At 35.0% G+C, this 14992-nt stretch overlaps 1 protein-coding gene across 4 annotated transcripts in view; it reads left to right on the top strand.

The window, feature by feature from the left end:
* The window catches only part of USP34 (ubiquitin specific peptidase 34), a 244320-nt gene that overhangs the window by 188647 nt on the left and 40681 nt on the right, over nt 1–14992 (top strand). For all 4 annotated transcript variants that reach the window (XM_032352232.1, XM_032352230.1, XM_032352231.1 and 1 more), the window contains 9 exons: nt 1691–1863; nt 5089–5242; nt 6310–6388; nt 8094–8147; nt 8262–8357; nt 12270–12334; nt 12430–12505; nt 12590–12637; nt 12741–12806. In XM_032352232.1, the coding sequence (XP_032208123.1) occupies nt 1691–1863; nt 5089–5242; nt 6310–6388; nt 8094–8147; nt 8262–8357; nt 12270–12334; nt 12430–12505; nt 12590–12637; nt 12741–12806 (811 nt within the window). The remainder of the gene's footprint in view (nt 1–1690; nt 1864–5088; nt 5243–6309; nt 6389–8093; nt 8148–8261; nt 8358–12269; nt 12335–12429; nt 12506–12589; nt 12638–12740; nt 12807–14992) is intronic.

Below are 14992 nucleotides of genomic sequence, written 5' to 3'. Positions count from 1 at the left end.
ATAAATAAGCTTACTGAAAATATCTGTCATTTTTTTTTTTTTTAAAGATTTATTTATTTATTTATTTATTTATTTATTTATTAGACAGAGATCACAAGTAGGCAGAGAGGCAGACAGAGAGAGAGGAGGAAGCAGGCTCCCCGCTGAGCAGAGAGCCCGATGCGGGGCTCGATCTCAGGACCCTGAGACCATGACCTGAGCTGAAGGCAGAGGCCTAACCCACTGAGCCACCCAGGCGCCCAATATCTGTCATTCTTGATAACTTCCTACTTCTTGAAACATCCCCTTCTTTTAGCGAATACGATTCTACTGTTTTTCTGAAATACTGTCTCCTCTTTAAGGCAAAGTGTCAGTCAGTACTTTTATATTCTTGCCATACTTTTGAATGTCTGTGATAATATAGTAAGTAGTCAACAGAAATGGGCAAAGGATCATCTTTTGCTCTGTCTTCAAACCTCTGTTTTTCTTAGTTTATTGATTCTTATCTGACTAATTTGTCTACCACCATAACATGAGTCTCTGTTGACATGCTTAGGATTTTTAATTCATCTTACCTAACAGAATGTTGTGCTTTGTTCTCCCAGCTGTGACTTATGTGTCTCATAGATTCAGTAACATGTATATAACATGTTATATAGTCTATAACATAACTCTTATCTCTTTTAGTTCCATTATGTCATTTATCCTCTGAATCTTGCATGGTTCCATGGCCCACCACAGATCCTTCAGTAACTCTTAGCTCTCAAGAAGCAGTTCATACTCTGACATTGCCCAGAAACCTCTTCATTTGACTCCTTTATATTTCTATAACCTCACCTTTAGCCAGTCTCCCAAATAAACAGTAATGATGGATTTTAGACTTATTTCCTGTTGATGAAATCCTTCCCCTACCTTCCTCATCTCCCTGAATTCCTAATTTTTTCTTAAACTGAGCTCTTGATTTAAACAGATTCTCTTTAGAATCTTAAATTCAATGAAGAATTATTCCCCAAAATGCATATTTTTTCATGAATCCAAGCTCTTATGTATTTTTTGTTTAAACTGAAATTTTGGCTTGTTTGTTTTAATTTAAACTGGCAATATTTGTTAAACCATAGGACTTAGGTAACTTGCTGCTGCTGCTGCTGTTTTAATATCAAGCAGCATTTATTGAATGCTATTTGCCAGGCAGCATTCTAAAAGTAGGAAGGAGTAGGCACTTTAATCTCCATTTTAGAAATTTCCAAATTCAGAGTTAAGCTCAGAGAGGTTAAGGAACTTGTTGAGGGTCATACATCTAGTAAATGATAACAGCCAAACTTTGCAATTCTAATTTATAAAAACAAATCCTTCAATTCGTGTTCTTTAAGATGGAAAAGAAAATTCTGAACCAAAAGACATAACTCCTTTGAAATTTGGTGCGATGCCTTTTTATGTTTCCATAGCACTTTACATATCTTCTTCATGGAATTTACCACAGTGTGCTTAACTTTTTATTTTTCTTACTTAGACACAGGAAAACACTTTTAGAATGGAAAAAGGCATGTAAGAGGGGAACATAGGTATAGATATATTTAATAAGAACATGATTTAAAGTATTGTTATTTACTGAGTTGAATACTGAAATACATGTAGTGTAAATGTGTTGCCAGCTAAAGTAATTTTGGAAGAGATTTTTAAGTTTTCTTTCTACTTTTTTTCTGTCTTTCAGGGCATGTTTTAAGAAATTACCTCGCATTCTGAGTTTTAATACTATGAGGTATACATTTAATATGGTAACAATGATGAAAGAGAAAGTGAACACACACTTTTCCTTCCCATTACGTTTGGATATGACGCCCTATACAGAAGATTTTCTAATGGGAAAGAGTGATAGGAAAGAAGGTAATTTTATTTCTTTCTCTTGCTGTGTTTATCGTAAGTCTCCATAATAAGACAGTCATAATATAAAGTTGTAAGCAACTACACATTTAATAAAATGAAATTGAATTTTAGAAAGGGGATTGTATTTAAGTACAGTATGGCACATTCAGTCAATTCATCAATAGATATTTGGCATTTATTAGAGTTAGGTTTTAGGCACTGTGCTAGACATTAGTGACATGGCAGTGAACAAGATACACTTGATTCCTTAACTCAGAATTTAAGTCTAGTAGGCAAGTCTTATTGAGCAAGAAATTATAAATAAAATGTATCATCAGATAGGATGGTGGATATATCTCAAATCTGGGGGTATTAGGGAGGGCCTTCATGGAGATAACATCGAAGCAGAGCTTGACTAAGGAATAGATTGAGAGGAATGGCTATTGTCTTTAGGTGGGTAGGAGGTGGGGGTGGAGTCGATGAGATGGGCAAAAGGCAATGGCCACATCATTTTGTTTTTAGGCCATCTTAATAATTATAATCTTTTTTTGATGTGAAACCTTTGGAACATTTTAAGCAGGGAACATTTAACCAGATGGGATCTGGAAAAGGTTATTCTGACTACAGCAGTAGAAATGGATTGACGGGTGATAAAAGGGATGTGGAGAGGGCATTTTGATAAACTCCAGAGAAGATGGTAGCTTAATGAGCAAGCATATCAGTGTATTTGAGAGCAGTATGTGACGGTTAATAGAATTTGATGATTATATGTATAAATAAATCAACAGAATTATTGAATATCTCTAATTTGCTGTTCTCACAGTAATGGGAATAGAGTGGCAACAAAGAACAAGGTCTTTGTCCCTCTGAAGTTGAATTTTTAGTCTACTACTAGAGGTAGGAAGAAAAGTCAAGAATAACTCAGGTTTGTGGCTTGATCATAGATGAATAGTAGGTCAGTATTTCAAGAAGATCTCAAAAAATATCTCAAGAAAAAGGGAATTTGGTCAGAAGTATTGAATGCTAAAGAAAAGGAATTGTTTCAGAAACAACATGGCTGAAAACAGTATGTAGAATGTCTTTGGTTATCTTTATCAGAGCAGTTTCATTTGGGTATTGCAGTAGAGAGACAGATTGCAGTGAGTTAAAGATGATACTTGGTTCATATCCAGTTACCTCCAGATTCTTACTCCTTCCATAAGACCGGTGCTTTTCAAACTTAACTATATGTGCCTCAAAGACCACAGAGGCGAGGAATGGAAGCAGGTGAGCAAAAAAAGGAGAACAAGTCTAGCTCTTGCTTTCCATTCTTTGGTTGGATAAGTTCTGGTTTACACAATAGGGTTCTGACAATGTTTTTTTTATGTAAGTTCTCTTGATTAAAATTTTTAAGGTTCGACTAAGGCACTGTATTTTAAGATTTGGGAAAGAACTGCATTTTAATCTTTATACTCCATTGCCTGGCACTTAATGAGCCAGTAAATGTTTCACTAAATAGGACATGAGAAGTGTAAACAGTGAGCATGCGCTAGCTATTCTTTTAAGAGAAGAACATACTCTTTCTTTGAGAAGATGGTGACTATTGCTGTAGAGGAATTGAGTTAAGGGGGGTATTTTTACCCTTAGAATTTTTAAAGAAAAATTTTATTTATTTATTTGGCAAGATGAGAGAGCACAACCAGGGGGCGCAACAGAGGGAGCCTGGCACAGGGCTTGATCCTCCAAGACCCTGGAAATCATGACTTGAGTGGAAGGCCGATGCTTAAATGACCGAGCTACCCAGGCGCCCCTACCCTTAGAATTTTTTTTTTTTTAAGATTTTATTTATTTGTCAGAGATTACGAGCAGACAGGGGCATGAAGAGCAGGCAGAGAGAGAGAAGCAGGCTCCCTGTCAAGCAAGGAGCCCCATAAGGGGCTCGATCCCAGACCTGAGCCAAAGGCAGCTGCTTAACTGACTGAGCAACCCAGGTGTCTCTATCCTTAGAATCTGAGTATGTTTAGAGGTTGTAGCAGAGGAGCCAGTAGAAGATGATAACTTTGAAAATAAAGGCAAAGTTAAGAAGTAAGCAATGTATATATAAACTTTACTTTTTAGAACTCTTTCCAAACCATTTATAAAATTAGGACAACACTGCCCAGCTATTGTGCTTTCTGGTATTTTTCATGATGCTTCCTTGTGTAGAAGTAGCAAAAATTTCTGCCAAGATGAAGGATTTTTTTAGGCCATAACTGATGCATTCAGAGTTGGATCTTAGCACATCCAAACTTCTCAGTCACTATTAAAACACAGTCAGCCATTTCCTTCTCTCCTCAGTTGTCACTTTCCAATTTAGACCGTGCACCCAAGTTAACATAATCTGCTTTCACTTGTTTCTGTGATTATACTTTTTCTTTTGTATATGATGCTGGGTATACAGATCAGAAGTCATAAATCCTCACACTTCCTAGATACTTCTTTAGTTTTTTTCCTTAGTTTCTTCTGTACCTTTCAAATTTAAATCTTTGGGGACAGGACGGATGTCTCTTATTTATTTTGTTTCTGTCTCCTACTACAGAATGTTTTCTATTTTTTTTTTTTTTTAAAGATTTTATTTATTTATTTGACAGACAGAGATCACAAGCAGGCAGAGAGGCAGGCAGAGAGAGAGGAGGAAGCAGGCTCCCCGCTGAGCAGAGAGCCCGATGCGGGACTCGATCCCAGGACCCTGAGATCATGACCTGAGCCGAAGGCAGCGGCTTAACCCACTGAGCCACCCAGGCGCCCCAGAATGTTTTCTATTAACTAATAAACAATTGCAAGCATGCTACCAGTACAGTGCTCCTTTTTCTTTACCTGAGATTAAAGGACATGAGTATTTTAATGCTTTTCCAGATCTTGTGTTTGTTTGCTGCTAATAAGATAAATGATAAATATTGTACTATGTATTCCAGAAGGAATAAGATTAAACAAAAAGAGCATATTTTATATTTTATTTTATATTTTATATTTTATAATTTATATATTATACTGATGTTGTCCATACTTACGGTTGTTTTTCCAAATGATTTGTTTAAATGTTCCTTAAAATTGTAGACTATGGATGGGAAATGACTAGGAAATGGAGTTGTTTTGTATGTATTATATAATGTATCTGTGCCTGTTTCTGTATATAAAATACATTATGGAAAGTGAGGTAAAGTGATTCAAAGACGTTACTATGCAGCTTTCAACATTATTACCATAATTTTATGTAAATCATTTCAGGTTTTAAGGAAGTCAGTGATCATTCAAAAGACACAGAAAGCTATGAGTATGACTTAATAGGAGTGACTGTTCACACAGGAACAGCAGATGGTGGGCACTATTATAGCTTCATCAGAGATATAGTCAATCCACATGCTTATAAAAACAACAAATGGTGAGTTTTAAGTACTTTAGTCTTGGGATTTAAAGAAATTTTTTTTCTGTTTGTAAAGTATAAACTTATGATTGTTTTTGCTTCAGATATGTTTTCTGATTTTATTTTACTAAAAACTTTATAAAACTAGGAAAGGGGGCAAACAATTTTTAAATGAAAACAACTTTCATAAGACAGTAGGAATTGATTGTTCTTAACTTTCTTTTGAGAATTTGATGAATGTTCTAAGAAAAATGAACACACAAGGCTTTGCCCCCTTTAGATTCATAGACCATATCACACCTTCCAAGTCTCTTCTATCTTCATTCACTAATTCAAGAGTTGTATACTGAGTGTCTCATATAAAGTGGTTAGAGGTCCTTATATAAAGTGATTTGAGGTTACCTGCATGCTCCAGTCTCTCCACCTTACTTTTCCCCTTCCAGCCTGCACATTCTTTTTTTATCATCTTTTATCAAGCTAACGGATAGAAATCATTTAATCAGTGCTTAATAGCTGTTTTTTGGTCTTCAGATGTTGTTAGGTAGAGTCTCATTTTATAGAGACTATGTATTTATGGTAGGCATTGTTCTAAGTGTTAGGGATATTGCTTTGAGCGAAATGTACATGGGTAAGTAGATCTGCAGTTAGCCGAATAGTTTTGTTGAATTCTTTAAGCCAACATGTCAGTGGTATCTTACTTGGTCCATATGAATATAATTCCATAAACATATTTTTAATCCTTTTTTGATCATAAGTTTTGAAATGGCATCTTTATCTTTGGAAGTTCTCCCATCTCTTAATCTTTTCTGTCCAATAGCTACATAGGTATGCAAACTTTTTGTTTTTATGAATTCTTCTCTTGCTCCTAGTTTTTAAATGGATTTATAAGATTTTAGGGCAGTTACAGTTTGTAAAATTATATTCCCAGTTTCTGGTAGGCTATTGTTATCAAATAAGAACTTAGAATTTATTTACCTCATATTAAAAATTGTTTAAGTTTTAGAATTTTTTCAGTATGTATTTTCATAATAGGTGTAATACTCAGTATGTATATACTTGATCAAACACTATATGCTCTGTTTTAGGTATCTTTTTAATGATGCTGAGGTAAAACCTTTTGATTCTGCTCAGCTGGCCTCTGAATGTTTTGGTGGAGAGATGACAGTAAGTTTTATTCAGAAGTTATAAATGGTTCGTGACTTTCCAAATGCTATGCAGTATCATAAAATCCAGTAGCAAAACCACTTAACTTTCTTTAATTGCTATGATTAAATCTAAAGTTTATTCATTTGTTATGTATTAGAAGTCTAGTCTGTTGGGCATGTATACCAGACTGGGAAATACTTTTTAAATTACAATTTCTGCCTCCAACTGATACGGGAGGTTAAGACTTAAAATTGAAAAATTAAACAGTATAGGAATTGAATTGCATTGCCATGAAACATGGTGGAAGAAGTTGTCCACCTGAATGCTTTGAGATTTGAGGGAAAAGAAATTACTCTTTATTGACTTCATATGAAAAATCCTTTGTCAGGGAAATGGGCTTTAGGTGCACTTAAGTGAATTATTCTTTCAGTGCTCTTTTTTTTTTTTTTTTTTAAATAACAGCAGCAGCAACTTGGTTATTACTATTGACAGGATAGGCAAAGAATATCTTACCTGTTACGTAATTAGCTCCAAGACATGAAAAGACAATTAGTTTGGACTAGTATTATTATAATGTAATTATAATAATTGTACTTCATAGGCATTTTATCCAAATACCAGTGTTCTGAAAACAGTTTTAAAGTACTGTTTTGATTCTTATAAGTCAAGCATTAAATAGTCATTTCCATTTCACAGGTAAGTCCAAATGAAGTTATTTTTCACTTTAATAGTCATGTCTGTTGTGAAATCACGGTTCACATTGTGGATTTTAATGTAGGACTTCCTTATTGCTTTTTGGTGCTCTCATGTACTACTTTGAATAGAAAAGGAGAAGTAAGCAAATTGCTAACACTTCAGAAATGGGTAGAAAAAGGGAGTAATAAATTACTGATGCCATAATTAAACCTGTTGCATCTCTTGATGTTATTTCTGGGATATTTCCTCAAAAAAAAAAAGTAAACTTTGCAAAGCTTTTCTCTTAAAAGGTAGTTATTAAATTGCAAGTATGTTTTATTATATCCTTTATATATTTTATGGTAAAGTATCTTTAAAAATACTTTGAATCTTTGTTTTTAGTTACAATTGACCCTTAAACTATGTGGGAGTTAAATATGCCAGGCCCCCACACAGTCGAAAATCCAAGTATAACTTTTATCTGTTAATCAGAAGCCTTATTGATAACATGAACACTCAAATCAATATGTATTCTGTATGTTACACTTATTACATACTGTATTCTTAAAATAAACTAGAGAAAAGAAAATGTTGTTAAAATCATAAGGAGAGGCACCTGGGTGACAAGTCAGTTGGGCATCTGACTATTTTGGCTCAGACAATGGTCTTAGGGTTGTGAGATCATGCCCCATGTCGTTGGGGTCTGTGCTCATAGGGAAGTCGGCCTGAGATTCTCTCCCTCTCCTGCCTCTCCTCCCCACTCACTTTTTCTCTCTTTAAAGTAAATAAATAAATCTTTTAAAATCATAAGGAAAATATGTTTACAGTATAGTGTTGTATTATAGGGGGAAGAAACCTGCCTGTAAGTGGACCTGTGTAGTTCACACCTTGTTATTCAAGGGTTAACTATACTCTTAGCCAAGAACTTCTTTCAGGGATTTTTTATAAAGAATAAACTAGCTGTTTATGAACTATTTTAAATATAAATACAACTGAGATAAATATAAATAATTTTTTAAAGAATGAAAACTTTTATTTTTTTAAACAGACCAAGACCTATGATTCTGTTACAGATAAATTTATGGATTTCTCCTTTGAAAAGGTAATCATTTTTTTACATATAATTTACATTGTTTTCTTTCTTCCATGTTACCTAATTTTATAGTTATACTTTGTCAAAATGAAAATATACCTTTTTTTTCTTTGCCTCTTAAAGACACACAGTGCATATATGCTGTTCTACAAACGCATGGAACCAGAGGAAGAAAATGGGAAAGAATTCAAATTTGATGTGTCATCAGAGTTACTAGAGGTATAAGTTAATTTAACTTAAGCAATTTAAAAGCATGTTAAGTATTAATGAGAGTAAAAGGACTACTGGACCAGGCTATGACAATGTTAGGATTTATAATCCCGGGTAGACCTTAACACTATTTGTAAATAGTCTTGATAGTACTCTCATAGGACAGGTACAGGTAGAGTGACCCAGAAAATAATTATTAGTAACATGAAAGGAAAATAAGTAATATGGTTGATGGAATTGGAGCAAGCTCATTAAGTAACCTGTATGTATGGTAATGTTCTTGGATTGGATGATGGCTGTTGTTCTTTGCTTCATGTTACATAGAAATACCATGTATTTGAAATGCATTTAAAATATGTATTAAATGTTTAAAATGTGTCTTTTTTATAGTAATTAGGCTTTTGTTTCATGATGTAATAACTATGATGTTACTTTAATGTCTTTTTAAGAACTATAAAATGTATTCACAACTCTACATTGTATCAGTGTTGTAAACTCAGCCAAAATGTATAAATCTTCATGATAAAAATATACTTTTCCATCTAGACAATTCAGCTTTTACTGTCTAATTGATTGATTAATATTTGCACTGATGTGGTTGAGTCTTAAAACCGAGTGGATTTTGGTCCCCAAACAAGTACTCTTAACTGGTGTCTTGACCTCCCAGAATGTTAGTGACAAAAAACCCAAGAATATTATCATGTTTTAAACCCTTGAATTGGATTTACCAGCAAAATTAAGTGTTCACTAGATTTCTTACTCTAGATAAGGACACAACAGTGTTTAATGACAACCCAGCCCACTTGTGAAGTAAAATGAAATTTTGAGTAAAACTTTAATGATGTATATTCTTTACATTAATGGTTCTGAAACCCCTATTCTCAGTATTCTTTTATATTCTTAAAAAATAATGAGAACATTAGTTTTTAGTATATTAATTTCAGTGTGGTTATATCTATCAGTATTTGCCATATTAGTATTTAAAATTTTTAAATTTATATTAATTTATTTTAAAGATAACAAAATTAATGACATGCTAATATAAACACCATTTTATGAAGAAAAATTTTTCAGAACAAAACCATTCAGTGAGAAAAGTGTGCCTGTTTGCAAAATCTTTTAAAGATGTTTACAGATCTTTTTAATATCTGATTTAATAGATGACAACTAGAGTCTCATAATAGCTTTTTGCATTTGCTCTGTTGTGATTTCATTCATCATTTAGCCTCTGGAAAACTCCATTGTATGCTCAGGAGAGAATGAAAGTAAAACAGGGCAGATACCCTCATCATATTACTAAGGAGATGGTTTTGATCTTATATATACTCTAAAACGGTTGTAGGCACCCATCCCCACAGGTCTCTGAACTGTTCTTTTGAGAACCACTGATTTATATTGCGACAAAAGGGAATCCCAGACATTTGTTCTACTATAGCAAGAAAAACAAATTGAACCACGTTAGAATATTTTTTAAAATTATTTATTTATTTATTTGATAGTGAGAGAGGGAACACAAGAAGGGGCGTGGGAGAGGGAGAAGCAGGCTTCCTGCTGAGCAGGGAGCCAAATTTGGGGCTTGATCCCGTCCTGGGATCATGACCAGACAGAGTTGAAGGCAGACAATTGAGCCACCCATGTGCTCCTTCTTCTTCTTCTTCTTCTTCTTCTTCTCTCCTTTTTTTTTTTAAAGATTTTTGTTTACTTATTTGTCAGAGAGCGAACACAGAAGCGGGAGGAGTACGCAGAGGGAGAAGCAGGCTCCCCGCTGAGCAAGGAGCCTGATGTGAGGCTCAATCCCAGGGTCCTGGGATCATGACCTGAGCTCAAGGCAGATGCTTAAACAACTGAGCCACCCAAGCATCCCTAGAATATTCTTGATTGCAGACCTAAGCCACCTATTTTTTTTTTTTAAGATTTTATTTATTTATTTGACAGAGATCACAAGTAGGCAGAGAGGCAGGCAGAGAGAGAGAGGAGGAAGCAGGCTCCCTGCTGAGCAGAGAGCCCGATGTGGGGCTCGATCCCAGGACCCCGAGATCATGACCCGAGCCGAAGGCAGCGACTTAACCCACTGAGCCACCCAGGCTCCCTGTTTTGTTTTTTTTTCTTATAATTGTTTTAGCTTATTGAAGAATGAATTTGCCTGAATATACATTTTAATAAAATATTAAAGTGTGATAATACTGTTATTTAATATTAACACAGATTTTAGGTATAAACTAGAATCTGGTCCTTTAGATTTGTGCAGTTGAAATATAGCTAGTAGCAGACTTCCCATGGCTAGGAGTAAGAACCTTGGAATGGAGCTTCATTGCTACGAAAAAGCACTGATGAGGTAAACGCTCTCAAACTCTTCTTTAGGCTACAGCTTTCTAGAAGGCAGTGTGCATAGAAATGCTAGAGGACCAAGAACTCTGAAGCAGTCTCTTCAGTGACTAGGTCTGTACCAATGTGGAGCAGGAGCCCTAAAATATGAATTCAAGACCTGGTGCTGGACGGGAAGAGTGGGCTGGGAGGCAAGAAGAGGTAGCTGAAAATCTTTAGGAGATAAACACAGGCAGTAATAACAGTACTCAGAACACAAATTTGTTCCAGATAAAGATAATTTTATGGAACAAACACTAACTTAGAGCATGTTTAGGGTACAGGGAGCTAAACACAAAACTGAAATCAGCAGAGCAGGTGTGTAAGACTCATGTTAGAAATAATCTTTGGGGACGCCTGGATGGCTCAGTTGGTTAAGCAGATGCCTTCAGTTCAGGTCATGATCCCAGTGTCATGGGATCGAGTCCCACATCGGGCTCCTTGCTCGGTAGGAAGCCTGCTTCTCCCTCTGACTCTGCCTGCCACTCTGTCTGCCTGTGCTTGCTCGCTGTCTCTCTCTGACAAATAAATAAATAAAATCGATTAAGCCGCTGCCTTCGGCTCAGGTCATGATCTCAGTGTCCTGGGATCGAGTCCCGCATCGGGCTCTTTGCTCAGCGGGAGCCTGCTTCTCTCTCTCTCTCTCTGCCTGACTCTCGCCTACTTGTGATCTCTCTCTCTGTCAAATAAATAAATAAAATCTTAAAAAAAAAAAATAATAATAATAATCTTTGTGGGGCACCTGGGTGACTCAGTGGGTTAAAGCCTCTGCCTTCAGCTCAGATCATGATCTCAGGGTCCTGGGATCAAGCCCTGCATTGGGCTCTCTGCTCAGCAGGGAGCCTGCTTCCCTTCCTCTCTCTCTGCCTGCCTGTGATCTCTGTCTGTCAAATAAATAAATAAAATCTTCAAAAAATATATTTGTTCATAATTGTTAAAGAATATACAAGGAGGGGCCCGGTTGTTTAGGTGTCTGCCTCCAGCTCAGGTCAGGATTCTGGAGTCGCAGGATCAAGCCCCTCATCAGGCTCCCCACTCATCGGTGGGAGGATCTGCTTCTCGCTCTGACCCTACCATCTCTCATGCTTTTTCTCTCTCAATCTTAAAAAACAAAAGAATAAACAAGGAAATCACCTGACTTAGGTCTGCCAATCTGAATTGTTTTCATTTTGCCAGTTTTTGAACATAAACCTTTCTCATAATCTGTTTTTATCAAAATGGAACTCATAATTTTACTCCATTTATGTATTTGTTCTTTAGATGAGATTTCAGAGTTCTTACAGAATCTTTATAATTGTATTTTTAAAGAACTGTGATTGTTTGAGGTAGCCAGATACATAATGATAAATTGGAGCAGGCTTAATAACTATTTTTGCATTCCACATACCTGGAAAGAAAATCAACATGAATTTTAAGTGCTTTTATTTTTTGGGTTTTTTTTTTTTTTTGCTTGTTTGTTTCTTTTAGAGCAAATCTTTTTTTCTTAAAAAATACTGGTAAAATGTAATGAAGCAAATGCTTTCTGATATCTAATGTTACCATTTTCTTTTTCTTCAGTGGATTTGGCATGATAACATGCAGTTTCTTCAAGACAAAAACATTTTTGAACATACGTATTTTGGGTAAGTTTGGTAAACTTATAATAGATTTTTTTTCTTACACATTTAAAGCAAATCTTATTCTGTAAGATATGTAACTTACTATTTTTAAATTCTAGGTTTATGTGGCAGTTATGTAGTTGTATTCCCAGTACATTACCAGATCCTAAAGCTGTGTCCCTAATGACAGCAAAGGTAATATATAAGCCGTAGATAGTTTTTTTCAAAATTGACTCCTTTAAAGTAATTAAAAATTTTTTGCTTAATGTTTTCTTCCAGCTCAGCACCTCCTTTGTCCTAGAGACATTTATACATTCAAAAGAAAAGGTATGTGTTTCATAAAATTTTGTGTCATTTAGCAGATAGCTTTTGGTTTTCTTTATCTTCAGCTTGAAGTCCATGCCTTAAATGACTTCTTTCTTATTTTTAGCCCACAATGCTTCAGTGGATTGAACTGTTGACCAAACAATTTAATAATAGTCAAGCAGCTTGTGAGGTAAGGTGAAATAATCCAACAAGTAATGAATAGCTTAAGATGCACTTTTTTGTTTTGTTTTCTTTTATTCATAAGATGCTATAGCAAAAGTATTGTGTAATAAATGATAGGGATCCCAATGTAAGTTCCCCAAATTACTTAACAACTGAGAAGGTTATAATTTATGTCCTAGCCATTACGCTGATGAAATAATTGATTTTTAAGTTACTTAAAAATCCTTGGGTGCCTCCCCTCCCCCCAGTCTGTTAGAAAAATACAAGAAGTTCAAAAGACTGGGTCAGATATTTCTTTCTTTCTTTCTTTCTTTCTTTCTTTTTCTTTTTTTTTTTTTTTAAGATTTTATCTATTTATTTGACAGATAACACAAGTAGGCAGAGAGGCAGGCAGAGAGAGGAAGGGAAGCAGGCTCCCTGCTGAGCAGAGATTCCCAATGTGGGGCTCGATCCCAGGATCCTGAGATCATGACCTGAGCCGAAGGCAGAGGCTTAACCCCCTGAGCCACCCAGGTGCCCCTGGATTGGATATTTCTTAGTTAATTTTGAATATTATCAGAAAATACTTGAAAATGGATATCTTCCTTTTTCCTCCAAGATAAAAATGCATATGTCCCAGTATATCATTTTGTGTCCAGTTTTATCTTCCATATTATGTTCTAATACATCCCTATAATAATACATCCCTAAGGATAGTCTGCTCACAGGTAATGATCACTTAACCCTATTGCCACCTTAATATCATTTTATCATTTTTTTATTAGCTTCCAAATGTGGTGTAAGCCTTTCTAAGAATGCAAGTCTTAAAAATTTCCAGAGGTGGGAGATTACAACATAGTGTGCAGTAGATGAAATTAGTTGAAGATCTTTTTCTTATATAGAAGGTTATCTGATTATGCCATGGAACAATGGAATTAGAGGATCTAATTATTGTAGACTTTAAACAGAAGACTATAATTTTTTTAAACTTTATAATAAATATTTCAATAAAGTAGGAAGATCACCTGTAACCTTATTTCAACAAACAGTAACATTGTTTTGCTTTAATCTGTTGCTGTCCCCCATGCCTGTTTTCAGCAAACCCACATAGCATATCATACACCCATAAATACTAAGTATGTATCTTTAATAAATGAGAACTTTAAAAAAATAGAGATCTCTCTCTCTCTCTCTCTCTCTCTATATATATATATATATATATTTCTCCATGACTTAATTTACTTCTTGTAAAATTAGAAGTGGTTCCTTAACATCATCCAGTATTCATTTTGTGTTCACTTTTTACTAACTGCCTAAAAAAATGTTTTTTTCAGTTGGCTTCTTTGAATTGTATTCAAACAAGGACTACATTTTGCTTTTGTCTTATAAATCAGCTTTCATCTAACAGTTACTTTATTCTCTCTCTTTGCTACTTTGTCATTTGATCTGCATAATTCTCCACATGCTTGCTTTGACTGATTATATCCTCCTGATGTTAGTTAACAAGTTCCTCTATTCTCCTCCCCCTTCGTGATTTTTTTTTTAAGGCAGTTCAGTAGATCCAGAATATTGAATAGGTCATCATTTGTTTTGTTTTCTGTTTGTTTTTGTTAATAGCTACTTCAGGGGTTTTTTTTTGTTTTGTTTTTGTTTTTTTTTTTTTTTTAACTAAGTATTGGCCTCCAGAACTCTCTCAAGGAGTTAAAATTCTCTGCAGTTGTCAATAATTATGTATATGCACATAGACAGTAACATTCAATATAGGCATTAAATATGTGATTAAAAGCTATCTTGATATCAGTAGGAAATTGTTTTAGCATAAAGGGTACTTCTGAGGGCATCTAGGTGGCTCAGTGGATTAAGCATCTGACTCTTGATTTTAGCTCAGGTCATGATGTCAGGGTTGTGAGATAGAGCCCTGTGTCAACTCTGCACTGGGCATGAAGCCTGCGGAATATTCTCTTTCCCTCTTGGTTCTCCCCCACTGTTCTCTCACTCTCAGAAAAATAGGGGAAGGGATGTTTTTTGTTATTAAGAGAGCATAATTCTTTTTAAACTAAATAAAACTCAGATCATATATTAATAGGAACAAAAGGTTCTGCAATGTAGTATCTGTGAGGATTAAGAGGAAAATAGTATTCCATTTTATAATGTTAAGCAGTGCAGGTTGCCTTCATGCAGGTTTACACTGTGATGTAAATGGCATTCATGGAA

The sequence above is a fragment of the Mustela erminea genome, chromosome 7 (genome assembly GCF_009829155.1).
Source record: "Mustela erminea isolate mMusErm1 chromosome 7, mMusErm1.Pri, whole genome shotgun sequence".
In the NCBI taxonomy this organism is placed as follows: domain Eukaryota; kingdom Metazoa; phylum Chordata; class Mammalia; order Carnivora; family Mustelidae; genus Mustela; species Mustela erminea.
The sequence above is the reverse complement of the archived record's forward strand: the minus strand, read 5'-3'. Positions and strand labels throughout refer to the sequence as shown.